We start from the raw sequence: 17,962 nt of genomic DNA on the forward strand, positions 1-17,962 counted from the left end.
CTTTTCCATACATGCATACATCCGTTGATGCTTTTTACTAGTATGTTGCTTTGAATAACTTCCTATTTTTTTTTTTATTTTGTGTGTCTAGTAAATCTGGCTGTGTTGATGGAGTTGTACAAAGACTTAAGACTTATGGTGATCCCGATGTCCAGTTTGATGTTAAGGTATTGTTCATAGAATTGAATAGGTTATAAAGAAGTACTACCTTGATTGCAACAAACTATAGCTGTTGATTCTAACACTTAGATAAAAACTTGAAATATAATGAAAAGTTTTAGATAAACTAGCATTTCACTTATTGTACTTAAATTAACATATATAATATAGATTTATTATTGGAATAAAATAAAAATATATATTTAGTCCTTGCTTAAGGATAGAGTTTGTTTTAACACCACAGTTTTCAATCAAGTCCAGGCACATATTTTTTTATATTTTATTTAATCGTATCTTAATTTTACTAATTTTAATTAATTTTTGTTTCTCTTGTACATAGCTACAGTTTTTGCAAGCACAGCACTAATCATGTAAAAGTGTATTACAGTTTTTAGTGTTTGTGATATAAATAATTGTTTTACTGCATTTGGATGGTTTTTCTGGGCTTCTAAGTGGAAGATCCTTCAGGATACTTTCTTTTGGTCTTGTATGAGCATAATAAGCCCCCAAAAAAAGAGATTTTTTTTTATCTAGACATAAAAGACTGGGCATGATGCTGAGAAGTTATACAGTGGATGCTGTTCTGCCAGTTGCTTTGCCTGAACTTAATGTAATTCATGAATGTGCACTCACTGCACTTGAAAATATTGCCTGATCTGCCACACAATCGCCATAACTTTGAAATCTCAGTGTTTAGTGAGTCAGTCATCAAACCTGTTGTAACTTCCTGTTGTTGTCAATGTCTTTCTGTATTATCATTTTCTAATTCATGAATCTTTTTTTCCTTTTCAGTTTTTTGATATGAGAATTTTGTTTCTGTTGACTGCATTGCCTGCCTGTGTGGAAACTAGGTAAGAGATGCTTGACAATAGAAACATGTGCTTTGCAATAGAAACCCCTTACCAATTATAAATTATATTCAACTCGTTTATTAATTTGTTTGAATTGAGTATATTGTGTACCACTATATTTATAGAACTAATTCACCAAAACATATTGCATATGATTCATAGATTTGCATTTCAGATATATAAAAAATTATTATTTAATGTAAATGTTTCAGCTTTAAAAAAATAAATTTAAAGTAATTATTAAATTTGTGCAATATATTATACATCTTTTTATACCAATAACATTCTTAAAACGTTATTTAAAAAATTCACTATGATTGATCAGGCCAAAAGTACGTTATGAACTTCATGGATTCACATACTTGATGGAAGTATTAGATCTGACTCTCCGTGATGCAGAGAACCAGGAAAAAGGCTTGACAGACCAGCAGGTGGAACTCTGTGCTGAAATCCTGAAGATTTTGTTTAACTTGACCATCTCTATGGAGAAGAAATCCGTGGATGAGGTGAGTGTTGTCTTAGTCTCATGTATCCTCGAGGATGTTAGTGTGTGAACATCTTTTTTTTTTTTTTATTACATTTGTTGGTGTTCTGAAGCATGCTGTGGTGTTAGTGTTGTTTGTTATGGAGTGTCAGTGTGCTCGTTTGTTTTTAGTTAGTTCTGGTCAGACAAATCAGCAAATTTTAATTGTCATTGGCTGAAAAACCCTAAACTAGGTTGATTCACGGCTATATGTTAAAACTCAAGATTCTAGTATTTTTATATAGTATGGGACTTTTGTTTTAATGCACAGCTATATGCTAAACTCATTTGTCTTTAGTTAGCTCTGGTCAGGAAAAACGCAGTGAATAAGCAAGTTTTCATTAATGTTATTAGCTGAAAAACCCAAACTAGTTCAATGCACAGCTATATGTTTAAACTCAAGATTCTAGTGTTTTTATCTAATATAGATCTTTTTTTAAAGGAGTTTTTTTTTTAAATTTTTTTATTACTGATTACTTACTTATGTGAGCTTATGTTGTGGGTCATACAAAGAAACAATTAAACCATTTTGTTTTCTACTCTGGGTTAAAATACAACTCCCTAATATTTGTTATTAATAAAAAGGATTTTTGTGGATGTATAAGTAGTTTCTTGTTATCAGTTTGAATGATTCTTGACAGACAATAGATACTGTCAAAACAGAGCTCTAACAAACCACTTTAGAGTTCATTGTTTTTTTTTTATAATTTGGCTTTTAACTTTCCTCATCTCCCTATTCACCATATCGGCATTGTTATATTCAAACAGAGAGATAAAGGCTTATTTCTTATTCCACGTGCTTGGACAAATTTGTACAAATGCTTCTTCTTTCCTAGTACAATTAGAGCATGAAATGGTTTGCCTGTGTCAGTCAGTAAAACTAACGACTTGGCAGAGTTTAAGTCACTGATAACATGCATGACTAGATTGACACAGGGACACACTTTTGAAGTACCATCTGTTACTTATAAGATTCCCAGCCACGCACATTAGTATCAAGCACAAACACCATAAAAAATGTAGCTCTATTTATAGAACTAATAATTTATGTCAACTTCCCTCCCTTGTTCATGCGGCAGTCTGAAGAGGTAGGTTCTTCTATTGGTTTCAAGCTTTCATTTTAATGTTGAGTGCCAGGTTTTGTTGGTATTTTTTTGTTTTTTTTTTTCACTTGTACTAATTCCTTAGTTTTGTTGTATTTTTATGTATTTATTTATTACCTGAAAGTGCCACACAATTATTTCTTAAGAGACTGTTCCAAGAAAATATTTAGTATAACATTAAATGAAGTAGATTGTTTATTTGAAACGAGATTGAGTTAAAGTAATATCACAAAGTTTTGAATTGTTTTTATTTTAGATTTCAATTAAATTTTTGTTCGACTTTTTTGCATTTGTGGGCTAAATATATTTTAAGAAGAGGTATGTGTTTGGTTTTAAAGGTTTTCAGTAGCTCTGAGGTGTTTGAAAAACATGGGAACCTTTTAGTTAGAGTTTTAAATTTGCTTATACAGATCTGGATATCTTGGTTTTGTTCAAGTTGCACAATCTCCATTTCCAAATAGTACAATATCAAAATACTTTCTCCAAGTTCCCACTTATATCATGGAAACTTATTTTATAAATTTCATATTTTAATACCAAGTTTTAACTTATTTGTGACATTTTAAGTTTTCTGGATAAAATTTCATAGTACTTTCTTGTTATGGTAGGAATGAGACAGAAATTATTTTTTTTAATCAGAATTCACAAAATATTTAAGATGCCTTTTTATGGATTTTTCACTCTACCCTATTACATCCCTCTACACTTGAGATTCTTCTCAATCCCATCTGTCTAAATTAGTTCCATAGTCTAGGCCTGTTACAATGGGGATGTGTTCTCTCTCCCCCCCCCCCCCTTTTTTTTTTTTTATTTCTTTTTCATTACATCTCTGCAATCTTTCATCCACTTGCCTATATCTGGTCTCAAAAATATCTTATTAAAATTTTTATTGAATCTTTAAGTTGTTTTTTTTATGGCTCACACCTAGGTCATTGCAGGAGACACCTTTTATAGAAACTAAATTAGGGACTACAGCTTGGCCAAACTTACCCCTCTGGTGCATGACTAACATTTCATTTTAAAATTATGTTTAAGAAAAGAAAAACATTTTCATCAGGTTATGATTGTTTTTTTTTTGTTTTTTTTATCTTGGGTTGGAGGTGAAAAAGGAAGAGGAAAAATTTTAATCTATTGTAACATCTCATCCATTACTATCATCACATCTAAAGTTACAAAACTGATTTTTTTTTTTTTGAAATAATAAAAGATATATTATGTAAATTGCAAGATTTGGTATAAAACTAAATTTGTTGCTTTTCAATTTGTATCATACAATTGTACAATGCTGTCATGCCCTAAAATTGTGTCTTGTTTGATAAACTTGTATCTAGATCTGCTTCTGTGCTATAGTCTTGGCATATTGTCAGTATTAGACAGTCAATTATAAAGTAGTTTAAACTTTTATTGTTGGTGCATGCTGCATTGTGGTTCCAGTTTTTGTATTCTTAAGTAATAGAAATTCTTTCTCTCTTTTTTCCTCTCAGATATGGACAAAATTATAATATTATTCATTAAAAAGATGATATTTTTATTTTTGCATGAAATGTTATTAGAGACAAAAACTCAGCATAATTTCACAACTAGTAATGCAACATATTTAATTTTGACAGTTTCCTTAAGACCTGGTTATCAAACTCTCTGTTTAGTATTAATTATAGCTATTTACATTGTTAATTCGACAAATATATTTTTACAATAAGACGCTTGTGGTGAATCCAGCATATCTTTTATATAATTTTTTTTAAAAAGAGATATAGACCTATGCCTGACAAAAGTGTAAAAAGTTGTTTGCTCCTTGACACAACTGTAAAACTGTTTATTTTTTGTTTCAGGAGGAAGAAGCTCACTTTATGCGTCTGGTCAGCATACTACATGATCTGTTGATGAGCACTATAATGTCCAAAGATAAGCAAGAGGACCTTCAAAGGTAGGTGTCAGTGCGTTTTTTGGCTAGTTCAGACATGCCTACAGTCCCGCATTATGCGGAACCGTCCCGCAAAATCATCAAAAAAGCTCACATGTTCCGCCGTTCCGCATTCACGATTTTTTGTTCCGCCAAGTCTGAATTCCGACAACAAAAAAATCTCCTTTATTTCATTATTTATTAATAGGGCGAAATGAAAATACTGAATGCAAAATAAAATATATATAGGTCTGTGTTTATTGTTTACATTTCATCTCCCGGACCCGTGTGTCCTAAAGTTACGAAGATATGGTTGAGCTAGATCTAGTCCTAAGTCCTAGATCTAGACATAGACTTAGATCTACTGATCTAGTAGTCTAGGTCTGGGTCTAGATACTAGATCTATTCTTAGAATCTAGTAGATCTAAGTGCTAATAAGCCAAATGTTCCATTCAAATCCCTTTCTTTTCCTGACAATGGCTCTACAGTACTAGATCTAGTGACAATCTAGTCACTAGTGACGACTAGTCTAGTCAGTCTAGACTCTAGACTAGATTAGATTAATTAGAATAGATATCTAGACTATGATCCTAGATCAAATCATCTCAGAGAATAATCTAGATCTAGTCATTAGATTTAGATCTAGTAGTAACAAATAAAAATAGATAATAACATTTGAGTCTAGTTCATTAGAATACATTTTGGTTAGAATTCATCATATAGTTAGATTTCAAACAAAAGACATAATTATGAATTAAAGATTAAAGGTTTTCTTACTATTTACATCTAATTTATAAGAAGCAAACTAGTATTGTTATTAAAGTAATATAATTGAAGTTTTATTTAATTTGCAAACAATATGGCTGACAAACATAAACGCGTTTATGTTCCACATTGGGGCCCAAAATTCCACATTTTCAACCTGAGTGTTCCACATTCTGGGTCTTGGGGGTAGGCATGTCTGCTAGTTTGTAGATCTGCAGCTTTTTTTTATAGACGAACTATTTATAGACATGAATGATTAGTTTTACAAATGGAAATGTGTTGAAATCATTTTTAACGAACATCTGTAATTTTACAAAAATATAATTTTATCCCAGTATAAACTAAAATACTTAGCTTGGCAAATATCAATAATACATTTATCTTTTGTGAATTGTGTGTTTTACAATTGGATTTTATTTCACCCAGTATTAAATCATTCTGCAGACCTGCCTACCGTTACGCAAAATGCGTATTCGTTACGCAAAATCTCCCAAAAATGACCGCCAGTACGCAAATACGCATTTAACCTGTCGCGTTACGCATTTCGTATGCTTTTTTTTTTTCTCCTCTCTAGACTAGCTTACAAGCGGTCACGGAGGTCACGCTAAGCCCACCTGTGGGGAGAGGGGCGAAACAGAAAAGGTGGGGTGAACACAATGTGCCCAGATCTATACGTTGATTGGTACTTAATAGTAATTAGATGTCTAGAAATGAAGAACGCGTGAGTGCGGGAGTGGCGGGTTGGTACCAGGTTGGTACCGTCAGTTAGCTGATACACCAACGTGACTTTTTTTTTTTTTTGTAAGTTCATGAGTAGAAATTAATTATGTTGGTGCATTCCTGATTCTCGTATTCATTTGTATAGAAAAAAAAATCGAAGAGCTATCGATTCAAAACACATTGAGTGACATTGTAGATATCTAGTCTAGATCTAGATCTGGATTCTAGATCTACAAAATCTAGATAACTTGTTATATAGGAATAGATCTAGCTCGAGTTTAGCTAGTCATTACGTTATGATTCTCTACATTACCCTACAAACTAGGCTAGTTATAGATTATAGATCTAGAATAGATCTAGTATGATTTAGAATTTAGATTGACTAGATCTAGATCGATAACATCTACTACCAGCTAGTCTAGATCTAGACTAGATTCTTAGTATAGAATAGATCAAGTATGAAGGTAGGCCTACGAAAGTTTGGATCTAGCGGATCCACGGCATCGGTAACACTTTTGAGCCCAGATCTAGAGTAGATTATATAAAATTATATTCATTATATAGATATAGATCCAGATCTAGTCTAGATATCATCTGATTCATCTCTATTGATCTAGATTTAGATTGTAGATCTAATCATGACATGTAATTTTATATATATATATATATGACAAAATAGAGGATCACGTAAGTGTTACGCATTCTGGTGCCAAAATACGCATTTTGACCGTAAGTGTTACGCATTTGGACTTTTTTTGGTAGGCAGATCTGCATTCTGTCTTATCTAAATAAGGACACTAGTTTCTCTCACAATTACATTAAAACATGTCTGCATTACTAAAACAAAACAACTTTATTCAGTACTCATTTCAGACAAGTTCTATCAGTGTTAATAACAGACAAACTTACCTTCTACTCATACATTTCCACTTTCTGGTCACGTAATCATAGTTCACAATATTCACTTTTTTAGTCACCTCTGCTTCCTCATCATAAATAATAAATGATATCATTTAAAGAATCTATGATAAAACTATTTTTGTGACATTAAGGTTAACAATGTTTGGATTGCTACCTATAGATTTTGGCTTTGTGGTTGTATTGAGGTATAAATAATGTTTCCATTATGTTTTTATTTTCAGCCATATCATCAATTTATTAATAAACATACCTGCCGATTTCTATGAGGAGTTGCTGACACCAATGGTGGATGATGATAAAGGCATTGATAACAAAGATATTGAATATGATGGGAAAAACATGGAAGCCATCCATGTAATTTTGGAGTTTTTGGACCATAGGTTACGCACTGTACGTCTTTTTCTTTAAAAGCATTTTCAAGCTTGTGGTACATGTATTGATTAGCTGTTCACATTTGGTGAAAGGGATGTTTTGATAGCTGTTTAAATAAAGAAAAACTTTACCCTTAAAAAAAGAGGTTTTTAAAAAAAAAAAATTCAGAAAGTCACTTCATTGACGCTTTCAAATTCAACTTATTAATCCCAGCATTTACAGGACTTATTTTGGAGAAGCAGAACACTTTATCACTTAGTCACAATTAAAGAGATCATTAACAAATTTACTTCATCAACTTTTGTCATTTCTTATAATTATGTTGCTTTAATTGTTAAAAATGTGAAGCTTTTAAAAATAATGTCTTTTTTTTTTTATTTTGTTTGTGTTGTTGTTGTTTTTTTTCATGGCTGTATCTTAATAGTTATAAATTTTGACATTATGGAAGTAAAAAACAAAATATTCAAATAATGGAAAAATTAATCTATTACAACTTGTGAGCAAAAAGAAATATAAATTTGTGCAGTTTTTCTGTTATGTTTTTAACAATTTTTACACTAAAAAAAAATTCTTTTTTTTCTAGGCTACTAAAAATGTAAAGGAAAATCTGGCTCCAATATTACATTGTTTGTGTGAAGCCTGTCGCCATAACCGAGCCATTAGGAAGTACTGTCGCCTCAAGGTAATAAGATTTCTTGTATTAAAATTAGAATTACTTTTAATTCCTGCATGATTTATTAAACTTTCTCTAAGTAGCAACACACACATCGTAATATGTTCTAAGGAACAGTAAAACACACACCTTAATGAATATGTTCTAAGTAACAGTAAAACACACACCTTAATGAATATGTTCTAAGGAACAGTAAAACACACACCTTAATGAATATGTTCTAAGTAACAGTAAAACACACACCTTAATGAATATGTTCTAAGGAACAGTAAAACACACACCTTAATGAATATGTTCTAAGGAACAGTAAAACACACACCTTAATGAATATGTTCTAAGTAACAGTAAAACACACACCTTAATGAATATGTTCTAAGGAACAGTAAAACACACACCTTAATGAATATGTTCTAAGGAACAGTAAAACACACACCTTAATGAATATGTTCTAAGGAACAATACACACACACATCTTAATGAAAGTGTTTTGTTTGTCTCAGGTGCTGCCTCCTTTAAGAGGTGAGGTGAAACGTTTGCCTGAAGAAGGGGACACCCTTAGAAACAAGTAAGCAATTTCAAGTATCACAAAAACTTAGCATGCCCTTTTGTTTTTAAACATTTAGCATGCACATTTTAGGCACATGAATTTTTAAAAATAAATGTTTATGATAATTTGTATTATTTAATAGATGTATGGGAATGAAGTTGTATGAAGCTCCTCTTTTTTTTTATAGTAAGAATGTTCAGGCATAGAAAATTAAAGGTTTTTGTGGTGTCTCTTTTGTTTACCCACTCGTCTCACAGAAACTCATTGTTAAGGAACTAACAGCAGCTAACTTCATTAATAAACTACAAGCCTTGATACAGATCCTTGTTCTACATGTTCCTAAACATATTATCCATTCAAATATCAGTGGGAAGCGTGGTCAAGAGGCTAAGTACGCTTGAACTTGGATTGGCTATGAGCAAAGTTGTGTTTACTGAGCGCCTTAGGCAGCACTGAAATTCTTCTCCCAGATACTCCCTTCCCCCACTGGTCCACAAATGAGGTTGGACCATAGTTCTCTGAGCATGCTTGCTATAAGCATGAAAGTAGCACTATATAAAAGCTATATTTATTATCAACAACCAGAGTTCACTAACAAACCATGCTATCAACAACTCTGATTGGTCCAGCCAGCAAGTCTGTTGGGAATGTTTCCCCCACATGTCACAAAGGTCAGACAGTTAACTCTCACCTGTAGGTCTGTCATCAATACTGTTAAAGAAATTATTAAGTTTGATTAAATTCACTACAGATTTGCATGGGGGTATCTTTTAATTTGTACTATTGATTTGACTGTTATTATTCACAAAAACAACAATTGCTAGTGTTTCAGTTGTATTTTGATATTATTTCTTGGTATAATATTTGTATTGTTCTTAAATAGTCATGTTTGTGTTTGGTAGTTAAGTTTGCCTATAAAGTTTCTCAAATGTTTATATCTGTGAATTAAAATGTTTCAAAGATGCAAAATAGTTTCTTTGTGTTCTACACAGATTATGTAAACTGTTAACATCACCAGTGACTGAGGTCAAAGATCTAGTAGCTCATTTCCTTTTCATTTTGTGTAAAGAAAATGGTAAGTCTTAGCTTCCTAGTTTGTTTTTGTTAGATTCAGTGTTTTCTACATAAACAAATGTACTATATGACAAGTATAGTTTATTTCTTGCCTGTTGAATTAAATACAATTTTCTTTAGAAGCTAACTTAATAACTGTTGAAATGGTGTGTTTTTTTTTGTATTATTTAATAATCTTGTGTATTTTTATAATGAAAAATATTGCTTCAGTTTTTACTCCAGTAGATTTTTACTAGTAAACATTTTTCCAGCATTTTTTTAATGTTTCATTGTTGTTAAATTTTTTTTTTTTAGTAAGTCGTATGGTGAAGTATACAGGTTATGGAAACTGTGCTGGCCTCTTGGCCCAGTTTGGTCTTCTCAAACTGGGGGACAGTGGTCAACGTAAGGGAGATTATTCAAGTAATTCTGAAGATTCAGAAACAGAGGAGTATGCTGAGCTCAAAGATAGGTAGGCCCTTCTTAGTGGTCAGTGGTCAGCTCTCTTAATATGGAATCAAGCTATTCAATACGAGATTTCTTATTTTGTTTTGTTTTTTTAGCATACACTGTTTTTTAATCTGTTTTCATTGATATGAAACTTTCTCCCCATTCACATTTATAAAAAAAAAAGAGAGAAAATAATTCATGTTGTCTTCTAGCTCATCAAATGTACAGTCCACATTAGTTAGAGCATTGGGAACATCATTTGAAGTTGCACATTCACTGAAAGATATTTTACTCTGTCTTCAGAATTTGAAAAAAAAAATCATTGCATTAAGTAATTTGATGGAATTAAGGGCTTTTTTTTTGTTATTATTCATCGATTGATGTACATACTTCTAGATATTTTTTTGTGCGATAGCAATCAAATATATTGTGAGATTTACATTATGTTATGTTTCTTAAAGCTTGAGCAACTTGGTCATGCCATTGAAAAGTTTTCAATGTTTTTTCTTCAGAGTCAACCCTGTGACGGGTAGGTGGGAAGCAGACAAGCCTGACCCTATGGCTGGAATGACGGATGAACAGAAAGAGTATGAAGCCAACCAGCTTCTTAACACTATAGATAAACTCCAGAGGTTGGTCACATTAATGTTCTTTCTTTCAATTCTAACATCATTCACTGACTTCGTGACAATCTTTCTACTTTTTTAAACCTCATTCACAGACTTTGTGTTTAATTTTTTTTTTATTATCTTAATAGATAATTAAAATAACCATATAGACATTTCAAATTTGACACTCATTTTGGCTTTACATCATTACATAATTGAAATATTTTTCTATACCTATGTTAGGGTACCTATAGATAATTGTAAAGATAACCTTTTTTTTCCTCTTAATATTGTACTTTTTACTCTACTTGCTTTGTTTGTAGGCAGGGAGTCATTCAGCCCTGTCGAGTAGGAGAAGATGGAAGGCCAGTGGCGATGGAGCATGTCCTAGAGCTGTTGGAAGGTCAGGGAGGAGCTGAAGGTGGGACAGTAGAGCAGGATGAAGACTGAGTGATTTCCAGTGCTGTTAGTCTCTGGGCCAACAGCTTGTGATAGCCTCTCTTAATTTACAGTTACTCTTTTTTTTTAATTTTTTAGTTGTTTCTGCGATCGCTAACGAGTCACTAAATCAAATTGCTTTATAGATAATATTTTGGTTATGATCAGAATCCGATCATTATGTATTATTATTTCTACTTACAAGTTTTTAATCTATCACTCCCTTTTGTAAATTTTTTCTGCACATCTTCAAATAGTTAATGAGCTCTACTTTTAAGAAGTTGGTAAAATTTGTTTTCAATTTTTTTTAATATTATCATTTTTGGGAGTCGTAAAATGAAATAAAATAAATCTAATTAAAAAATTGGAGAAAAAAAAAACGTTCCCATTGTCAATATTACTGATGTTATACAACTGTTACAAATAAGGCTTGGCGTTATCATATGTAAAACTGATATTTGAAACAAGTTGATTGTCATTCCATTCTGTGCTGACTTGTTTGTTTGGGTATTCATATTTTTTGTGTGTGTGTTACAGGCATTGTTTTTTTTCAATAGTGTTGTTTTTTTTTACCCGTATTGGTTGTTTCTTTCTATTCTATTTGATTAGAAAGATAAAGCATTGTGTTTGCTTTTGTTTTGTTTCTTCCCCCTCTGTGTCATTTATACTGGAATCTAAGCCATGAAATTTAAAACAAGTGCAGCATCTTTAACCAAGTCCATTAGATATCATCGTTGACTGTATGTGACTATTTAGCATTTCATTGTCTTGGCTTCAAGTTTGTATAGTTTATTATTTTTTTTAGTTATGTTACATAATTAATAATTAATAATTATCAAAGCATTTTGATTAGATTTTTTTTTTTGTGAGTTTTCTATAATGTTTTCAGTACTGACCTTTAATCCAAGTGTGTATGTTTGTTTGGGGGACAAAGAACTTGTTCAATATGACGTACCTGTTCTATTTATACCTGTAAACATATATTTATAGAGATATATGCATATATATATGTCTATATACCATACCTGGGGTTCTGTATTGTATACCATTCTATATTTTTTGTAATGTTCAGTTGATGATTTGTGCCCACAAAATGTCACACTGTGTTCAAACATCTAATCACACTAGTTTTATAGAGCTGGGGTTTTATATTAGCATGTTCTGGGTTTAAACTAAAACACCTTAATACCACATTTACATTTTTCATATATTTTTTTTTTACATTATTTTTTTTAATATTCATTTTTTTTTTAGATCTTTCCCTAAGGGTTCACAAGTACTCTAGTACTGAACCAAAGATTTTCTCAAAGTACCTAAGGTTTAAAAATCTCACGTCTAATTTTAATTTTTCTAATTGCAAAAAAATAAAACTTTGATTGCTTATGTCCTTTGTAAAGTGTATGTCAAGTTTGTTAAATCTTTTTTTTTTTTAACACCAAACTAATAATATGTTCAATATTTTTTTAAAGTAATTTTTAATATTCAGAATCGTTTTGAAGGCGGGTTTTTTTGGTAAATGAATATTGTCAGAAAATGTATTATATCCCTCAAACAGATAACTAAAATACTATTGACTGTAGTTTGTAAGAAAAATTTTTTTTTAGAAATATTGACCATTTGATACAGCTCATGTGCCAAATGAGATAAGTATAGCTTTCAGTGAATAGGAACAAAAATATAATTTTACTGAAAGTCTAGAACAAAAAAAAATCATTTTTTTTTTACATTTATATAGTCCAGTTATTGTACACCCATTTTCTAAAATTTGAATTACAGAGGAACCTAAGTTGTTGAATCAAGCACACTAGAATGAGACTTTATCTGAAGCAATTGTAAGAAAATGTGTAGGCCTTTTATTTATTCAACAATATGTCTGCAATCCACCATACACCTTAAAGGCTTTTTAGCCATTAGGTTTATAGCAGACCTGATTATTTATCCTTCACTCATGTCCATATTGTTCAGTATTCTTTTTAAACATATGTGACTGAAATAATCTTGCCACAATGTATTCTCATTACAAATATTTATGAGATTATGTCAGAGTAGTTTTAAATAGCTATGAAGATTTTTTATTTGTTAATTTTTTTTTCTTTGTTTTTTGAAGTCAAACCCACTCAGTCCTGTCAACTCTGTGGGTACAGAGATTTCCCTCCAGCACAGGTATTTTGTTTCCTATGTTCTGGGTTTTAGTGGGTTTTTTTCTTGCGTCTCCACTGAAAGTTTGGTTTGGGGGTATTCAGTATTCTCTGACAAAACATTTCTACAGTTGAAGCTGCAGTACCAGTATTTACAAACATATGTCCTTGTTATTAAGTAGCATAGCAGTTTAAGCAGTTACAAACACATTAATATTTAAAAAAAAAAAAGGGGGGGGAAATCATTTTCAGCTTATGATGTTGCTGCAAACTTTTTTGTCTTTTGATGTGCAATATCCTATAGAGACTCTCTCTATATATAAATATATAAATATTTGCATTTTCTGTGTTTTGATTTTGCTGTGATGTGCTTTCAGATGTAATCACAATAAGGCTTAGCATAAGTCAGTGCCCACAGAATAAAAGGTGATTTGTTTCTGGAAATATATTTTATTTGAATTTAGGGATTGAATAATTGGCCTTCTCTTACAGGAAATAAAACATTCATTGGGTAATTGTAATGATACATACAAATCTTAAAAAGGAGCAATAGTTTATTCTTTTCCTATCCCTACTGCTAACCTATTTTGTAATGTGTACTCTGTGGGGTAGCACGACCATATAAACTTGTTAGGATGGAAGGCCAATGTTCAATTTTGCTTTTTATGTTTAGTTTTGTAAACAAAATTTTGTTTTTTTACTTAGCGATTGTTGTTTTAATTTCCTTGTTGTTCAGCATCTGCATAGTATAATTGTACTTATGTGTGTATATATATATTTTATAATTTAACTCATGAGAAATGAAGTTAATTTTCTGATGACTGTACTGTGATCTAATGATGAATGTAGTTTTTCAAGTGTTTAATTAATTATTTTTGTACCCAGCAACACTGCTTCTGTTGGTCAACATTTAAAATTGTTTCTCTAACAAACATCTCTTACTGAAGCAAAGTGACAATGTTTTTAACAACCTTTAGAAATTGGGTTTAACAATATAAATTTCATTAGCATTGTGTAAGTATTCAGATTTCTCAATAAATATGTTTTAGTCCAACATGTAATTGTATAGTTATTGGTTTATTACAAGTCACCATTGAGTTTCATTCTACAACTGTTTCTAAATTTCTTTCTCCACAAAAGTTTTTGAAACACATGATGTTGGATTGTGTATTATCTATTTATAAATATTTGCTAATGGATAGTCTCAGTTTACTTAAACATTACAAGTTTATTTAGCATTTTTATATATTAACTTCGATTTGGCTAGAAATAAATGTTTAAATATGTTTATAAAGATGCATAATTCATCCAGTTTTATTTATTTTGCAGCCTAAGATTTAGATCTTTTGATTTTTGTTACATTTTTGTTATGAGAATCTAAGTTATTGTTATGCGTTTCTTTAAAAGAATTTGTAATTAATTGCTGTATTACCCAACCTTGTTTTTTTTTTTCTCAGTGTTTAATTGTGTAACTGAAAAGTAAGAGGTACACCCAGAATGTTAAGATAGTCACTTTCTAGTCAGAATTGCAAGTTTGTTCATCTAACTTAAAGTTACCTAGCCTGTATGGAGCTATCATTTGTTAAATGTCTGAAAGAGAAACTTTTTCTCCACCTCCTAACTTTCTGGGTTTTATCTTGTGGTTACTCTTAACCAAACTTTGGTTATTAGCATGTTCTCTTACAGTGTCAGTTTTCAGATAACCTCTGACAAAGGATTGGTACTTTTTTTTTTTTTGTTTGAATACATTAAGAGAAACCAATTTTGTTTGTTGTTTCATTGAACCAGCTGGGTTTACAGTAACCCATTAATTGGACCATCACAAATTTATTGTTGGACTTTGTTTATCTGTTTTTGTTTCATCTCAACAAAATTATAATGGCTTAGTTTTGAAATATTTAAAATAATGAAGGGGTCCCACAGTAAAGTCTTTTTGTAAACCCCTTTCCTTGGTTTTTATTTTGTGTTAACCAGGTATTATCAATCATTCAGATGGGGCTCTTACATTCTAATTTAACATTTTATTGAGTCATGTTTTTGTGCTTAACTGTAAGTAACATTAAAAAATCAGTACACCAGTATCTGGCATGTTATGGTATATCTATCAATATAGTTATCTCTGTATGTAACAATGTTTTGAACGTTACAGACAATATCAGGCATTGATTCAACTAGATTGGAACAAGTTTTATAGGCACTTTGTTTTATTAAGGATTACATCTAAATGTACTTAATAGTTTTGGTTTAAAGCTCTAGTAACTAACTTTTGTTTCTGTACTCATCAAACAAAAAAAAAGGGCTTCAATTTATCACATTTTTGGCGTGCCTGTTTTTCTTTGTTGATAGTTAAATATAACAAATGGTTGTTTTTTTTCTAATCCATGAAGAGACGGGCTTTGTGACAGTGTATCAAGACTTGCTCTACTAAGATAAACATTCAATACTTCGTAGCTGTTATCTTTGTTTGTGTAAACGATAACGATAGTGTTCACAGTAAACACACAAAAAATATACCCAAAAATTGTGTTTATTGTTCCTGATTTTTTTTTTAACAATGCTTGAATGATATTTAGGATAGAAGACAAGAATAGTTGAACAGCTATGGAAAAAAGTTTAGCAAAGATTTAGAATGATTCAATTTAAATTATTTTTTAACTATAGATGCCTGCAGTCTATGAAATAAACAAAAATGTTAAAGGATTAAAAATCAGGTATTTTTTTATCAGTAACAGCTACCAATAGGTGAAAATGTGTATACTTAGTTTTTTGAGTTTAGATTAGTAGCAGTTCAAAGCCAAAGAGATTGCTCCAATAGAAGGATATAGCTTAATTTTTCATGACTACATTGTTTTTTCTATCATGATAACTGTGGTACTGTCATTAGAACTTAACAATCATTGGATTTTCTGTGGCTTTTAATAAAATTGAGATGAGACATCCAAAACAACATCAGCTTTTACTGTCCACAACTTTTGACGCAGTGTCCTCAAATTTAAAAAAAAAATTCAACAGAACTTGACCTGCAATTGCTTACAGTTTTCTAACTGATACGTCTCACTGGTATCTGATCATTTCAGCCCTAATTATGTCTACATTTATTTGTAACTACGCTAAAAAGATCACATTTGACACTTGTTAAGAAAGTTTTGGTTCCCTACAGCATATTGCCTCTGACTTCTCTACACTGTCCTAAATTTAATTCCATTAGAACCAAATATTTCAAATTTAGTATACATGAACACAACAGAAGAACTAGATTGCAGTATTTTTAATAAGAAAATAGTGAATTTAAATCTCAAATGTCTTTAAAAAAAAGACAGGCGAGTTATCAAAAATGCTGTCATATTGTGATTTTGCTTGAATGTATCTTCAGTTGTGATGATAGAGTTATGCGGATGCTTTGATATCTCATGAAACACAACAAAATTTCCAAAATGAAAAGTAATATCGACAAGTTTAACAAGATTACAAAGAGAGTTTGTGTTATCACACGAACTCAAAGGCAGCCCCCATCAAATTCACCAATGGACGAGAAATATATTCAAGCCATATTCTTGTTTTGATCGTTTTAAGAAATTTTAAAAATTTGGCGGTACTTTTCACATAAAAGCAAACAGTGCAACACGTCGTCTTAGATAAGACTTTTCTAACTCTTCTGGAATAAGGTAGCGTTAAGTGATCACCTAAGATCAGCATGTAAACACCCTGATACAGTGTCGGTGACACCTAGTGCGTTTTGCTCAAATGTAAAATCCCAATGTTTATTACATTTATTAAAATATTACTGCAAGTTTTACAATAATATTTAATTAAAATTATAAACTGATGTAAAATCATATGAACAGGTTTCTTTTATTATGCTTTAAATGGTATAACGTTGTGCTGTATCATTTACACTTATACTGAGTTGTGTCAAGGCATATTTGGGCATATATCTAGAGATTTTATGATTATCTTTTCCCATGTGTCTGCTTTTACCAAGTTATAATTTTTCCAACTTGGTTGTCACCCCCAAAATGGTGTCAACTGGTGCGGACCGCACCCCTCACACCCCCTCCCCCTAGTGACGCCACTGCTCCTAGATATATCTTGAGACTTTATAATTATCTTTTCCGCTGTGTCTGCTTTTTCCAAGATATAATTTTTCTAACTTGGTTGCCACCCCCAAAATGGTGTTGACTTGTGCGGACCGCAGACCTGCCCCCCCCCCCCCCCTCCGATGATGCCACTGCTCCAAGATTTCTTCCCAACATTTTCGATTAATATATTGGAGTAAACGTAGTAAGAAATATAAAAAAAAATTAGCCTGCACAGCTTAACAGGTTTCCCATGTGAACAGCTTAGGCTAATACACTATTACCCACTAGTAGGCCTACTAATCCTGATCATAATCGCTCTATTTACTTAATAGGTTTAGACTAGATCCAGAATATAGAAACTTACATAATAACTAAATCTGCACGCGCTAAGCTGTTAGAAGATAAACTATTTTCTTAATGGATTATAAATGTAAATTTTGTTCAAATGGTTTAATACAATTAAATGTAGATCTATGTCTGGCCTCTATTTATTGTAATTTAGATTATCAAGTGTTTAGCTCAGTTAAGCCAAACTAATATATTAAACATTAAACAAGAAAAACATAGACAAGGTTACAAAGACAGTTTGTGTGGAAACACACTCAAAATCAGCCCCCGAAGTGGTCCACCCAGGCAGGTAAAAATGCAGGTATCAATAT

At 31.3% G+C, this 17,962-nt stretch overlaps 1 protein-coding gene across 1 annotated transcript in view; it reads left to right on the forward strand.

The window, feature by feature from the left end:
- LOC106054380 (synembryn-A-like) overlaps window positions 1-17,062 on the forward strand; it is a 29,402-nt gene extending 12,340 nt beyond the window's left edge. The window contains exons 5-15 of the mRNA XM_056043864.1: window positions 92-167; window positions 952-1,010; window positions 1,336-1,516; window positions 4,469-4,563; window positions 7,167-7,335; window positions 7,901-7,999; window positions 8,491-8,555; window positions 9,530-9,612; window positions 9,906-10,062; window positions 10,553-10,672; window positions 10,972-17,062. Of these exons, the coding sequence (XP_055899839.1) occupies window positions 92-167; window positions 952-1,010; window positions 1,336-1,516; window positions 4,469-4,563; window positions 7,167-7,335; window positions 7,901-7,999; window positions 8,491-8,555; window positions 9,530-9,612; window positions 9,906-10,062; window positions 10,553-10,672; window positions 10,972-11,098 (1,231 nt within the window). The 3' untranslated portion in view covers window positions 11,099-17,062. The remainder of the gene's footprint in view (window positions 1-91; window positions 168-951; window positions 1,011-1,335; window positions 1,517-4,468; window positions 4,564-7,166; window positions 7,336-7,900; window positions 8,000-8,490; window positions 8,556-9,529; window positions 9,613-9,905; window positions 10,063-10,552; window positions 10,673-10,971) is intronic.
- Window positions 17,063-17,962: the final 900 nt, after the last annotated feature.

This window comes from Biomphalaria glabrata, chromosome 10, assembly GCF_947242115.1.
Source record: "Biomphalaria glabrata chromosome 10, xgBioGlab47.1, whole genome shotgun sequence".
Classification (NCBI taxonomy): Eukaryota; Metazoa; Mollusca; class Gastropoda; family Planorbidae; genus Biomphalaria; species Biomphalaria glabrata.